A 15,025-nucleotide genomic window follows, 5' to 3' on the forward strand; every position below is an offset into this window, starting at 1 on the left:
AAAAAAAAAAAAATAAAGTGGAGGCCCAGGCAGTGGTGGCCACAAACACACACACACACACACACACACACACACACACACACACACAGGCCTGTCCAATGTCAGAATGTTCGCACAGGAAGAACACTCGAGGTTATTACATCTCTCATCAACCATGATCCTAACAGGAAAGGTTTAGAAACAACCAAGAACTAGAGCCTAATGCATCTGGAGAAACAAATGTGCTACTTGAGTGTGGAGACACTATGGACCATATGAGGGTTTATGTAGATTAAGTTACCTTGGGGTTGGGGAGGGGGACCTAAATGTGGTTGGTACCATTCCATGGGCTTGAGTCCTGGACTGCATAAAAAGGAGAAAGCTGTCTGGAGGGGGGATAGCTGGAGATGAGGAGACTAAAGATGGAGAGGGGGAGACTATGTGGAGAGGGGGAGGCCATCTAGAGAAGGGTGGCTATCTGGAGAAGAGGCTGTTTGGAGCATTTACACCTCTCTGCTTCCTGACTGTGGATGCAATGGAAGCAGATGCCTCAGGCTCCTGTCCCATGGTTTGCCCACCGTAAGGAACCATTCCCTCACATCATTCACCATTATAGACCCTCCTTTGGGGGATGAGAGTAGAGAAATGATTTCCCTGTGTAGCCTTGGCTATCCTGAACTCGCTTTGTAGACCAGGCTGGCCTCGAACTCACAGGGATCCACTTGCCTCCACCTCCGCCTCCTTGAGTGCTGGGATCAAAGGTGTGCACCACCACACCCAGCTCCCTCCTTTCTTAAGATGCTTTTGTGGGTGATTTTTCAGAAGAGCAGGAAACGCATAGCTAACACGCCTCCTCATGGGGGAAGGGGCATGAGAGCCTCTGTTTTTCCATCTTGCTTCCTTGGCTCTGAAAATCAGTCGGGGGTTAGGGGGGCAACACAAGGTCAAGGTGTGGTCCACAGCCACAGGGGGCTTGAGAGGACCTTGGTCTTCACAGTTTCTCCTGACCTGAACTTTCAGTCAACTGTGGGCCCTCAGCAAGGCGTGCGGTGATGCACCACACACAAAAGCATGCATACACTGGCTTGGTAGTGTTTGAGACCCCACTGGGATACAAAGTGAGACACTAGTGTACTCCTTTAGTGATCCTTTTAAAGGAAGCTAGGTCGGCCTTGGGTCCTAGAGGAATTACCAAGAGGGTAAACATCCTGGTCAAGGTCTCGCTTATAGGTCAGTCCTTGGAAGCCTCAATTCAGAGTCTGAGCTTTTAAACATTGTGAACTGAACACTTCCCAGGCCTAAGGAAGCCTCAATCCCTCCAAGGTCTGTCATAAGGGTAACGGGCTAAGTGAGAGTTGTGGTTTGAGAGTCATATATCGAGGCTTCCAAACCTCGGGCAGCATCTAGTCATGACATCATGCTCTGCAGCACGTCCTGCCCACTTCTCCGTGGAAGGAACTGGCCTAGAGCCATGCACTGAGCACAAAGCCTAAAAAACGCTCCCCAATGATAAGCTGCCGCACACTGCTTAGAGACAGGGAGGAAAGTCCCAGACCCCCAACCCTGATTTAAGAACAAACAACAACGACGGCAACCAAATTCCAGCCCATCATGTGAGCTGCTCCTGTTAGTGAAGGGAAAGAGAAGGCAGCCCTTTCCTCCACAGCGCTAGGTTAAAAAGAGAGAAACATGCATGAATCTACTCTGCTCCAGAAAGCGTTCAGGACATAGAACATCAGTGAATATAGGTTCATGGGAGAAGAAGTCCCAACTTACAGGATCTCCATCCTCTCCTCTGTGTCCTCTGCTGCCTTTCAGACCCGAAAAACCCTAGGAGGAGAGAGAGAAGGACACTTCACCCTTCAGTCAGCTCAAACTCACCAAGTCAGTAGGCATTCCCGGCCAGGCCCTCCCTTGAGTGGTGGGTAGACTTGGTGCCAATAAAGCCGTGAGTTGCAGAGACCCTGAGATCTGCAGCTGGCTTCTTCCTTGGCCTCATCTCTGAGGCCCCCTTGCAGAAGGTGACACAAAAGACTGATCCTGGAAACCCGCCCATAAATGAGGAGCCACTCTTGCATCTGTGACTGCCATTTTTAAATACGTATTGTTATTATTTTGGTTATGTGTGCGTACTGGCTGCCTTCATGTCAACCTGACAAGGAAGATCAGAGAGAAGGGTGCTTCGGTTGAGAAAATGCCTGCATAAAATTGGGCTTTAGGCAAATCCGGAGGGTGTTTTCTTAATCAGTGATTCGTGGGGAGGAGCCAACCATTGTAGGGGTGCCACCCTGGGCTACGGGTCCTGGGTTCCATAAGAAAGCAGGCTGAGCAAGCCAGTAAGCAGCACCTCTCCATGGCCTCTGCATCAGCTCCTGCCTCCAGGTCTCTGCCCTGTCTGAGTTTATGTCCTGACTTCTTTCTGTGGTAAACAGTAATATGAAAGTGTAAGCCAAACAAACCCTTTTCTCCTCAGGTTGCTTTTCATCATGGTGTTTCACCACACAAGGTACATGTGGAGGCCAGAGGAGGGCCCTTGGAGCTGGAGTTACAGGTTGTTATTAGCATCCTGATGTGGGTTCTGGGAGCTAAGCTCAGATACTCTGGCAAGCTCCTGAGCCATCTCTCCAGCTCCATCACTGACAAAGCAGGAATGCCCACAAAGGGCCCATTTGACTTTCTTCTGCTTTGATACGAGCAACGTTTAAACTAAATTACTCTCTCCTGAGCCATAGTTTAGCTGCTTTGTGACTTTACTTGTAACAGAGATTGGCTGAGATTTCCCCACCCTCTAATACAGACCCTTGCTGAGCCCCTGGAGCATGGGTCTACTGACATGCAAGAGGAGCGTTCGATAAATGGAGTCTCACAATTCAGCAAAACATGCTGTGTAAATTATCCCTCGACGTGGATAGGCAAAGCAGAAAGCATCCGAGAGGGTGACGATCGATCTGTTTTGGACCGAGGAGGAGTCTCAGTATACAGACGCTTTCTGCCAAGCAAGCCTCCAGAACTAACAAAGCAGAAGGAGAGAGCTGATTCCTGCCAGTTGTCCTCTGGCCTCCACAGGTGCATCGTGGCATGGTCATGCACCCCCCCCCCCAAATAAATAATTTAAGTCTTTTTGAAATATTGAGGAAGGAAAATACAAGCTAAAATTGTTAAGATGAAAATCAATACATTTATGTATTTATCTATCACAAAAAGTCCTTCTACCATGATACCTAAAACCCATTTGAAAATGCATATACAGTGAAAGCAAGGTAAATGCAGTTTGTTAAGTGCATTTTATGTGTAAGTTTTGTGCAATGATTTTATATGACATCTGTGCAGTCATCAGCCAGCGAGCCCACTACTCTGGCCCTCCTCAGGAGTGCGCTGGTAACACTTAGGATAATACTTCCAGGGCTTTAAAGCTATTTCCCTGCTTAAGTATGCATTCTCAGACAGCACAGCTTCCTTTTAATAAATGGAACCCTATCTATGTGTTCTCCTGCTTTATCTTTTCCGCTTCCTCTGGTCATTAGAATGTGGGTAAAAATTCATTCTTTTTTTTTTTCTTTTTTTTTTTTTTAATAAATGAATGTAGTCCATTTGTTTGCATTGGCACAGTCTTTCATTGAAAATACCATGATGCATTTTCTATGCCATTGCTATGTAATTGGTCTTCTATAATTTGTCCTTTTATTTTGCAACTCAACCTCATTTACTGTTGAAAAACCACAACTCTCTCTTAACACCTTTCAGACCATCTAAAGTAGATTTAGAAAGCATTAATTGCAAACCCTAAAAGCATCCTCGCTGCAGATAAGAAGGAGAAAGGGGAGTTGTTCTCGGTGGCCGTGTCAGGAGTGAGCCCCTCTGAACACACTCCTACACTGTGGAAGTAATTGCCCAAGGCGATTACATTATCGGAGCCAAGGCTATAAATACATCTATTCCATTTCAGCTCCACTCACGACAAAGCAAGGAATGTGAGAGAAAAAAGGATCACAACCAAATGGCACCTTTGAGGCTTGGAGTCCCCGGGTTCCATGAGGTCCGGGAGTCCCCGGACATTTACAAAACGTACAGCAACAAGCCCTCTCTGCGACGTTTCCCTAGAGAAAGACATACAAAAAAAATTAAAAAGGAAGTGGGCTGGGCAACAGTGATCGGAGGCTTTCTTACATGACAATCGTATTCAGACACATCGTGAGACACCTACAAGCCAGCCTCTGCCTTTGCGGGAAGGGTGAAAGCAATCTTATGACTTGAACTGCAGAGAGAGGGCACCAGGCCAACAAATTGGGCAGCATCCGCTCTCAAGGAGACAACCTCAATTAATGGAAAGGGCACCGAGCACATACATGGCCACGGGCCAAGCTGACTTGAGACATATTGGTTCCTGGCTGACCATCTCCTGGAATTTCTGTTGTGTAAATTATCGGGAGCTTTTTAAAGACATTAGGGGCTGGTTGATCTGTTAGTACCCTAGGCATTCATTCAGTGATGAGACAATGAGAGGAAAGGTAGGGAAAAAAAACCCCAAAATATAATGTTTTGAGTGCAATTCAAAGCCTTATGCTGCGGTGGGTTCAGGTGTTTGAGGCAGGCAGATCACCCTGAGTTGAGGCCAGCCTGGTCTACGTAGAGCATTCCAGGCCAGTCAGGGATACACAGTGAGACTCAGTCGATAGATAGGTAGATAGATAGATAGATAGATAGATAGATAGATAGATAGATAGGTAAGTAGGTAGATAGATAGATAGATCCCTTAATGCTATATTACCTCATACGTAGTAGGATGGCTACTATCCAAGAAAGGATGGAGTGAGGGAGTGGGGGAAGGGAAATGAAAGGAAGGAGAGAGGAAAGTAGGGGAGGAGGAAAGAAAGTAGGGAGGAAGGGAGAAAGCAGAACACATCTCGTGTCCAGGAAGATGTGGGGGGACAGAGCTTGTAAGGTATGGAAAACAGCAGGCGTGTTCCTCCAAGCACCGGAATCCATCATCCCATTTTGTGGGAGCATACGCAGAAGAACTGAACAGGGAATCTTGAGGAAACGTTTGCCCGTGTGTGTTTCATCACAGTGTTATTCATGTTAACTAAGAGGCAGAAGCAACCCCAAAGTGTCAGTTGACAGGTGAAGATAAAGACAGCCCAGCGAAGAGGAGAATACTGTCACGTGTGACCATGCAGACGAGCCTTGAAGACGCTACACTAAGCCAGTCACTAGCACACAAACACAATATGATGCCTTTATAAAGAATCTTAAGTAGAGGAATTTTTAGAAACAGAAAGCGAGTGGGGTTGCCAGGCTCTGGAGAGGCAGAGCCAGAAAGAGGTCATATTGCTAACTAGGGGTTTACAGGGTTCCAGTCTTATAAAATGAAAACTTATCATACAGACCTATCATACAGCAATGTGCACATTAGCTACTGCGGTTGTCAACCTTGATTGTCAACTTGCTAAGATTTATAATCACCATGGAAACAAACCTCTGGACCCGTCTGGGGGGGGGGGGCGGTTTCTAGACTAGGTTAACTTAGGTGGAAAGACCCGCACTAGGCATGGGCTGTTCCAGCACCACTCCACAGGCTGGAGAAGGATTAAAAGGAAGACCCCAATTACGGCCACCCCTATCCCCTAACCGGAGAAACAGTGCGGCCAGCTGCCTCAGGCTCCGGCTGCCTGCCTCTCCCGTGTGATGGGCTGTGTCCTCCAACTGTGAGACCCAACAAACCCTCCCTGTCTTAAGCTGGTTTTGCCAGTTATTTAGTTGTAATGACCAGATAAAAAACAAATACAACTATATACTGTAAACTTCAAATTGGTGAGATGATAAATAGTACATATTCACTTTTACCACAATAACAAAACCCACATGCAGTTTTGTTGTTTTTTTTTTTTAACAAATAACAAAGACATGTCAATTACAATGCTTGAGAACACAGGTGAACATATGATGTTAGGTCTTTTTCATGTTCTAACAACCTAAATACCATTCATGTAACTTAATGACACAAACAGCGGCAGTCTTTGGAAACAGTGGATTCCATCTTGGTTCTCGTGGACCTTAAGATAACCCAACATGGTGCTTGATATGGCAACTCACCAGATACTGGGAAAGCTTCTTGCCCAGGTCCATCATTCCAATGGTCAGGTGAGTCCTGTAGTCGAATCCTTGTCCAAATCCAAAGCTGGAAAACTCATCGGGAGCCAATGTGTCAAGGGACACCACCAAGAGAGCATCAAGTCCTATTTTTAAAAAATAGTACCTGTGAAACCCAAGGGCTCTTTCACGGAAAGGAACTTCCACCTGGCAAATGACATTTAAAGAACCAGAAGATGGAAAAGGCAAACATCAGAGGAAGAAGGATTCTCAACACACGAGCACCCAGAAGCAGACGCAGCTGCATTTCTGAAAACATACTAGACTCAAGTCTCTGACTTCAGCATGAAAAAAAGATCCAAGAGAAACTATTGACAAACCAACTGAAAAACACCAGCAGAAAGTGGTGCGCAGTATCTCACACCAATTCTGATGCAACTCTTGGGCATTCAAATGTGATATTTAAGAAGCTCATTGTTACAAATAAAGCTCCTAGGAACCAAAAAATCTGCGCACAGGGGTCTTTTCTGAGACTGATGCTCCAAATAAGGATGATTAATGGAGATAACCTAGAACCCCTGCACAGATGTAGCCCATGGCGCTCAATGTCCAAGTGGGTTCCTTAGTAATAGAAGCAGGGACTGTCTCTGACATGAACCCAGTCTCTAGCTCTTTGATCACCTCCCCCTGAGGGGGGGGGAAGCAGCATTACCAGGCCACAGAGGGAGATAATGCAGCTAGTCCTGAGAAGACCTAATAGGCTAGGATCAGAGGGAAGGGGAGAAGGACCTCCCCTATCAGTGGACTGGGGGAGGGCCATGGGAGGAGAAGGAGGAGGGAGGATGGGGTTGGGAGGGGTTGAGGGAGGGGGCCACAGCTGGGATACAAAGTGAATAAGCTATAATTAATAAAAAATATTTTTTTTTTTAAAAAAGCAGCTCATTGTTAATTTTGGGGATGGGGTTCTGAATTTTATGGACTTCGTATCAACGACAGTTTTTTCCTAGAGCCGCAGATTCAGGTGACTCCTATCTCAGGCGAGTGTATGATTGAGTATATGATTTCACCCACTCATTCACTGATTCCTCCACTAGCTGTTGGCTCACCCATCTTGTCAGTAAGCAGCATGTGTTTCTTAGGAACTTGCCCAGTACTGATTGTCATAGAGTGGGTTAGGCTCATATTTCTTCCTGTGTCAGAGTTCATGGTCTAATGGATGAAATGGACATAATTAAAAAAAAAAAATCTGAGTTCTCCAGGAGAGGCCATCAGAGAGCAATGAAAGCCTTGATAGTCTCAGGGGGTTCTGGGAGGACAGTCTCAGGGGGTTCTGGGAGGACAGTCTCAGGGGGTTCTGGGAGGACAGTCTCAGGGGGTTCTGGGAGGACAGTCTCAGGGGGTTCTGGGAGGACAGTCTTGATATGGGAGGACAGTATCAGGAGATCTGGGAGGACAGTCTTGATATGGGAGGACAGTCATGGGAGGCCAGTCTCAGGGGATCTGGGAGGCCAGTCTCAGGGGATCTGGGAGGATTCTTGGGGAGAGTGGTAGATAAGCTGACCCTGTGGATGAATGGAAGTTGGTCAGGGGAAAGAGTGTGGAATAACAGAGGACTGGGGACAGAGGGAGGTGTGCACAGGTCTAATGAAGCCTGGAGGGAATGAGACTGTGAACACCTTGAAGAAGGGAAGTTCTGAATGCTGGGACACCAAGTGTGCGGGATGAGCTCTGGCTGGAGCAGGACTCGAGGCAGATCCTGCAGTCTTGGGTGTCATGTTCTGGAAGTTGCTACATAACCCAAGGACCATGAGAAGGTGCTAAAGGGATCTACGCAGGGCAGATGGCCCCACCCAGCAATAAGGCAGGGAAATGTATGACTCTAAGGAGGTGTGCTATGAAAATTGCATCTCAAAAGCCCAGTCTGGGGCTCCTTCAAGGCAGGTTTAGAAGATGTGTCCCATTGCACAGCTAACGGACCTCCGCTCTGCTGAAGATTCCTCTCATCTTCTCCATCTCACCTCGGACTCAGCCAAAGCTGGTGGATACGTATGGAGGGTGAGAAGTGCTAGCCCCCATTGCTACTTTTCACATGGATAACTAGAAACAGTGAAAGGCGTCCTAGGACGGATACCCTAGAAGCAGGATCTGAGAGGGGAAAGTGTGTGTGTTTGTGTGTGTGAAAGAGAGAGGGAGAGAGGGAGAAAGAGAGAGAGAAATCAGCAAAGAGAAAGGGAAGCTATGAGCAGGGCTTTATCTCAGTAAAGATTCAGCCTTGGCCTGTATCATGTAAGACTCTGAAGTCTCATGAAGTGGTTTTTAGTTGGTGTGTGTGTGTGTGTGTGTGTGTGTGTTTTCTGTTTTGTTTTTTTAGTTGTTTGGTTGGTTTTTGTTTGTTTGTTTGTTTTTTTCTAGATAGGGTTTCTCTGTGTAGCCTTCACTGTCCTGGACTCGCTTTGTAGACCAGGCTGGCTTCAAACTCGCAGAGATCCACCTGGCTCTGCCTCCTGGAGTACTGGGATTACAGGTGTGCATGGCAGTGACTCTGAAGTGTTAATTGTGCCAGAGTTGACTCACTTGAGGCTTGAGCACTAGACTTCCGTATGCTGGCATCACTGAGAGCCGGGGTCACTGGGATGTGATTTGGTATAGTCCCACCTACAACAGCTACTCCTCATTGTAAGCTTGATTGGATTAATAAGCACCGAGGGCAGTAACGAGGCACAGCCTTTGGCATGTCCGTGAGAATGTTTCGAGTTGGGAAGACAACCTGCCCTGAAGATAACCTACCCTTATGAACCAGAGTCCTGGAGGAAAAAGAAAGCCAGATGGTCTCCAGAATTCCTGGCTTTGCTCCCTATTCTGCCGAGATATGAGCAAGCAGCTGTCACTACAGAGCCTCTTGCCACCATGATGCTGCCTCCACCGTGTCTTCCCCACCACAATGCACTGTCTCCCCCACAAACGTGAGCCAAAATAAGCTTCTCCTTCCTTAAAACCCCCAAATCTCCAAACTACCCTCAGTCCAAGCTGTTGGGGTTAGTCAAGGGTGCATGTCTGTAGAAGGTTGCAAGTGTCAGTACATCGCATCAAGAGAGAGAAAAAAAATGGGGGTCAATCAAAGGACTCCACACAAGTCGCCAGCAGCATCTTCCGCAAATGGCTGGCTACACAGAGCTCAAGATCTAGAACACATGGAGCAGAGACCCGCTCACATGCTTCGTGCACCCACTGTTTGGACTTTCCGTTCAGCACCTGCTTCTCGGAGCCTGTCCGACTGCTGCTCCAGCGTGGTGACGCTTTCGCCCTGGAGACCATCTGAGAAAATAAGCATTACCTAAAGAAAGAGAGAGGGAAAAAAAAAAAAAAACAGGATGATGGGAAAGCCAGAGGTATAACTGGGAAGGGGGGAGCAGATGTGGGGTGAGGAATTGGACGTAGGCTGTAGTGAGCATACCTGGGCCCTGGAGGCTGATCGCTCCTCAAACACGTCCCAGAGCGACTGCAAGAACTGTGCGTTCAGATGAGTTGGCCCACGGACGGTGACTTGCAGCAGATCATCAAACAGCGCTTTCTGATAGGTTTGGAACTTGGCTGGGAACTCTTGGTCATTGTTCACCTTAAAAGCCAGGTTCACCTGCGCCTCCGCACCTGCCCCACAGCTCACCCCTCTGATAGAGGTGATGGCCTCTAAGATCCTTGGGAGGTGTGATTCCAAGTGGGGATGGTCCTGCAACAAAGGCTGGCCCTCGCGATGAGTGGAAATGTCGAACCCGACCACTACATCCACAAAGCAATCTGGAGACCAAGGAAACGAGAGCCAGGTTAATCAGCAGACAGCAGTAAGGATGGAGGGCAGGGTCAGAAAAAGGATTCTGCCATGCGCCAGAGCTGGAATCCAGGGAGTGTCTAGTACCCAGGGTATGTTTCAAAGGTGAAGATACTGGCTACTCTACCAATATAGAAGGCAAGTGCCTCCTTCGACCCCTGTCATACGTAAAAATTCCAGTTGTTATCTGACGTTCAAACTATGGTTTAGGCTCTCTGCTAGCAGCTCTATGTGTGTGGGTGAATTTTCCTGCTTTTAATGACAACGTGTTCCTACTCGTATGATCATAACATGTTAACCATTTGAACTGTCCTGGAGATCATTCAATTTCCAGTAGTCACAAATGCAAAGTTTTGCAAGGCCGGGTGGGTAATTCTGGTTAGTCAAATGGCCAGGGTGGGAAGACAGTTATCTGGAGACCAGAACAAGCCCCATGCCTGCCCTCCACCAGCACCAGCCGAGAGCAGCCAAGTGGCAAATGGGACCCCATGTAACTAGATCCATTTTTCTTTTTTTATGTAAAGCCTGAGATCTGTATCTTTAATGCAAAGTCTCCACTTTGTAAACACTGTCAACTAAGCAAACAAGTTACGCCAACTACACAGAATGAGCAGGTTACTTGGCTTTCTGACTCCAGGCCCAGGGTTTCCTCCGTCACTTTCCTCCACACGAGTACCCAAACATTAAAGATCTGGAGCACTCGGAGAGATTGACGCATGCTGTAAAGGGGGCGGTAGCCCCCAGCGTCACAGCTCCAGAGACAGCAGCAAGGAAGAGTTACTGCCCATGCAGAAATCCCACATGCTGAGGGATGCCTTCCGCTGTGCTGTCTTCCCAACTCCCAGCCCCAAATGCACAGAAGCTGAGTTCCCTGTGGCTACTGGCGGCTGCAGCTGAGCAGTGACTTCCCAGAGGGATAGCCCACCTCACACCCAGCCAAGCCTACTCCTCTATGATATCCAAGAGGCCTTTGCGGCTATTTATATTTGTGGATTAAATAACCTGTAAAGACAATTGAAATTTTTACTACGTTACAATCACGTAGACGTTGTTCTTTAAAAACAAATCAGGGCTAGGCAGATGGCTCAGCAATTAAGAACACTTGCTGCTCTTACAGAGGACCCAGGTTCGGTTTCCAGCACCCCCAAGCTGGCTCAAAACCATTTGTAACTCCAGTTCTGACACCTTCTTCTGACCTTTGAGGGCACTGCAGCCACAAGTACACACATATACATGCATACACATTCTTGAGGATCTGATGCCCTTTTCTAGCCTTTAAGGTCACTGACATGCATGTGACCCAGACATACACACAGGCAAAACAGCCATAAACAAAAATTTAAAAAAAAAAATAATAAAAGTTTCAACATACCCAAACTTATGGGACACAATGAAAGCAGTGCTAAGAGGAAAGTTCTTCAAGAAGAAATTCGAAACATCTCATGCAAGCAACTTAAAGGCTCACTTAAAAGCCCTAGAAAAAAAAGAAGCAGACACACCAAAGAGGAGTAGACGGCTGGAAATAATCAAACTCAGGGCTGAAATCAATAAATTAGAAACAAATAAAACAATTCAAAGAATCAATGAAGCCAAGAGCTGGTTCTTTGAGAAAATCAACAAGATAGACAAACCCTTAGCCAAACTAACTAAAAGGCAAAGAAAAACCATCCAAATCAACAAAATCAGAAACAAAAAGGGGGACATAACCACAGACACTGAAGAAATCCAAACAATAATTAGGTCTTACTTCCAAAGTCTATATGCCACAAAATTTCAAAATCTAAATAAAATGGACAATTTTCTTGACTGATTCTACATGCCAAAGCTGAATCAAGACCAGGTAAACCAATTAAATAGTCCTATATCCCCTAAGGAAATAGCGGTCATCGAAAGTCTACCATGCAAAAAAAGCCCAGGGCCAGATGGTTTCAGCGCAGAATTCTACCTGACCTTCAAAGAGCTAACATCAATACTCTTCAAACTATTCCACAAAATAGAAACAGAAGGAACACTACCAAACTCATTCTATGAAGCCACAGTCACCTTGGTACCTAAACCTCACAAAGACCCAACAAAGAAAGAGAATTTCAGGCCAATCTCCCACATGAACATGCAAATATACTCAACAAAATACTTGCAAACCGAATCCAAGAACACATCAAAGATCTCATCCACTACGACCAAGTAGGCTTCATCCCAGGCATGCAGGGATGGTTCAACATATGGAAATCCATCAATGTGATCCACCACATAAACAAACTGAAGGAGAAAAACCACATGATCATCTTCTTAGATGCTGAAAAGGCATTTGACAAAATTCAGCATCCATTAATGTTTAAAGTCTTGGAGAGATCAGGGATACATGGCACATACCTGAACATAGTAAAGGCAATATACAGCAAGCCTATAGCCAATATCAAACTCAATGGAGAGAAACTTACATCATTCCCACTGAAATCAGGGACAAGGCAAGGCTGTCAACTCTCTCCATATTTCTTCAACATTGTTCTTGAAGTCCTTGCTAGAGCAATAAAACAATTCAAGGAGATCAAGGGGATACAAATTGGAAAGAAAGAAATCAAAGTGTCACTGTTTGCAGATGATATAATAGTATACCTGAGTGACCCCAAAAATTCTACCAGGGAACTCCTACATCTGATTAACACCTTCAGCAAAGTGGCTGGATACAAAATTAACTAAAAAAAAAATCAGTAGCCCTCCTGTATATAAAATACAAAAGTGCTGAGAAAGAAATTAGGGAAACAACACCCTTCACAATAGCCACAAAGGACATAAAGTACCTTGGTGTGAACCTAACCAAGCAAGTCAAAGACTTGTATGAAAAAAATTTCCAGTCTCTGAAGAAAGAATTAGAGGAAGACATCAGAAGATGGAAAGATCTCCCATGCTCCTGGTTTGGCAGGATTAATATAGTAAATATGGCCATCTTACCAAAAGCAATCTACAGATTCAATGCAATTCTCATCAAATTACCAACACAATTCTTTACAGACCTGGAAAGAAAAATTCTCACCTTCATATGGAACAACAAGAAACCCAGAATTGCTAAAACAATTCTCTACAGTAAAAGATCTTCAGGAGGTATCTCCATCCCTGATCTCAAGCTGTACTATAGAGCAACAATACTAAAAACTGCATGGTACTGGCATAGAAACAGACTGGTGGATCAATGGAATCAAATAGAAGACCCTGACATAAATCCACACACTTATGGACACCTGATTTTTTACAAAGATGCCAAAACCATTCAATGGAAAAAAAGATAGCATCTTCAACAAATGGTGCTGGTCTAACTGGATGTCTACATGTAGAAAAATGCAAATAGATCCATACTTATCACCCTGCACAAAACTAAAGTCCAAGTGGATCAAAGACCTCAACATAAAACTAGACACACTAAACCGCTTAGAAGAAAAAGTGGGGAAGAGCCTTGAACTCACTGGCACAGGAAACAACTTCCTGAACAGAACACCAACAGCACAGGCTCTAAGAGCAACAATCAATAAATGGGACCTCATGAAACTGAAAAGCTTCTGTAAAGCAAAGGACACTGTCGTCAGAACAAAACGACAGCCTACAAATTGGGAAAGGATCTTCACCAACCCTATATCTGACAGAGGACTAATATCCAGTATATATAAAGAACTAAAGAAGTTAAACAGCAAAAAAGCCAAGTAATCCAATTAAAAAATGGAGTACAGAGCTAAACAGAGAATTCTCAATAGAGGAATATCGAATGGCAGAGAAACAAAGAAATGCTCAACCTCATTAGCCATCAGGGAAATGCAAATCAAAACGACCCTAAGATTTCACCTTACACCCATCAGAATGGCTAAGATCAAAAACTCAAGAGACAACACATGCTGGAGAGGTTGTGGAAAAGGGGACCCCCCCCCTCCACTGCTGGTGGGAATATAAACTCGTACAACCACTCTGGAAATCAATCTGGCACTTTCTCAGACAACTAGGAATGGCGCTTCCTCAAGATCCAGCTATACCACTCTTAGGCATATACCCGAAAGAGTCTCAAGTACACAATAAAGACATTTGCTCAACCATGTTTGTAGCAGCCTTATTTGTAATAGCCAGAAGCTGGAAACAGCCCAGATGCCCCTCAGTGGAGGAATGGATGCACAAATTGTGGTATATCTACACAATGGAATATTACTCAGCAATAAAAAACAAGGAAATCATGAAATTTGCAGGTAAATGGTGGGATCTGGAAAAGATCATTCCGAGTGAGCTATCCCAGAAGCAGAAAGATGCACACAGTATATACTCACTCATATAGGCATATAATATAAGATAAACCTACTAAAATCTGTACACCTAAAGAAACTAATCAAGAGGAAGGACTCTTGCTAAAATGCTCAATTCCTATCCAGAAAGGCAAAGAGGATGGACATCAGAAGAAGGAGAAAAGAGGGAACAAGTCAGAAGCCTGACACAGAGGACCTCTGAAAGGCTCTGCCCTGCAGACTATCAATGCAGAAGCTAAGACTTATGGGCAACCTTTGGGCAGAGTGCAGGGAATCTTATAAAAGAAGTGGGAAACAGTAAGATCTGGAGAGGACAGGAACTCCAAAAGGGGAGTAACAGAACCAAAAAATCTGAGCACAGGGGTCTTTCCTGAGACTGATACTCCAACCAAGGACTATGCAGAGAGATAACCTAAGACCCCTACACAGATGTAGCCCATGGCAGTTCAGTATCCAAGTGGGTTCCATTGTAGGAACAGGGGCTATCTCTGACTTGAACTGATTGGCCTGCTCTTTAATTACCACCCCTGAGGGGGAAGCAGCATTACCAGGCCACAGAAGAAGACAATGCAGCCACTCCTGATGAGACCTAATTGACTAAGATCAGAAGGAAGGAAAAGAAGACCTCCCCTATCAGTGGATTTGGGGAGGGGCATGTGTACAGAGGGTAGAGGAAGTGAGGGATTGGGAAGGGAGGAAGGAGGGAACCACAGGGGGGATACAAAGTGAATAAAGTGTAATTAATAAAGAATTAAAATAATAATAATAATAATAATAATAATAATAATAAAAGTTTTAAAAATCCGCTCTATAATCCCAGCACTCAGGGAGGCAGAGGCAGGTGGATCAC

General features: G+C 45.4%; 1 protein-coding gene across 1 annotated transcript in view; it reads right to left on the reverse strand.

Moving 5' to 3' along the window:
• Col6a5 (collagen type VI alpha 5 chain) overlaps window positions 1-15,025 on the reverse strand; it is a 55,510-nt gene that overhangs the window by 19,872 nt on the left and 20,613 nt on the right. The window contains exons 8-13 of the mRNA XM_055629511.1: window positions 9,524-9,864; window positions 9,322-9,403; window positions 6,073-6,215; window positions 3,984-4,076; window positions 1,756-1,809; window positions 281-342 (exon numbers count right to left, since the gene is read on the reverse strand). Of these exons, the coding sequence (XP_055485486.1) occupies window positions 281-342; window positions 1,756-1,809; window positions 3,984-4,076; window positions 6,073-6,215; window positions 9,322-9,403; window positions 9,524-9,864 (775 nt within the window). The remainder of the gene's footprint in view (window positions 1-280; window positions 343-1,755; window positions 1,810-3,983; window positions 4,077-6,072; window positions 6,216-9,321; window positions 9,404-9,523; window positions 9,865-15,025) is intronic.

Source organism: Psammomys obesus, unplaced genomic scaffold (genome assembly GCF_907164565.1).
Source record: "Psammomys obesus unplaced genomic scaffold, mPsaObe1.curated_primary_1811, whole genome shotgun sequence".
NCBI classification, from domain to species: Eukaryota; Metazoa; Chordata; class Mammalia; order Rodentia; family Muridae; genus Psammomys; species Psammomys obesus.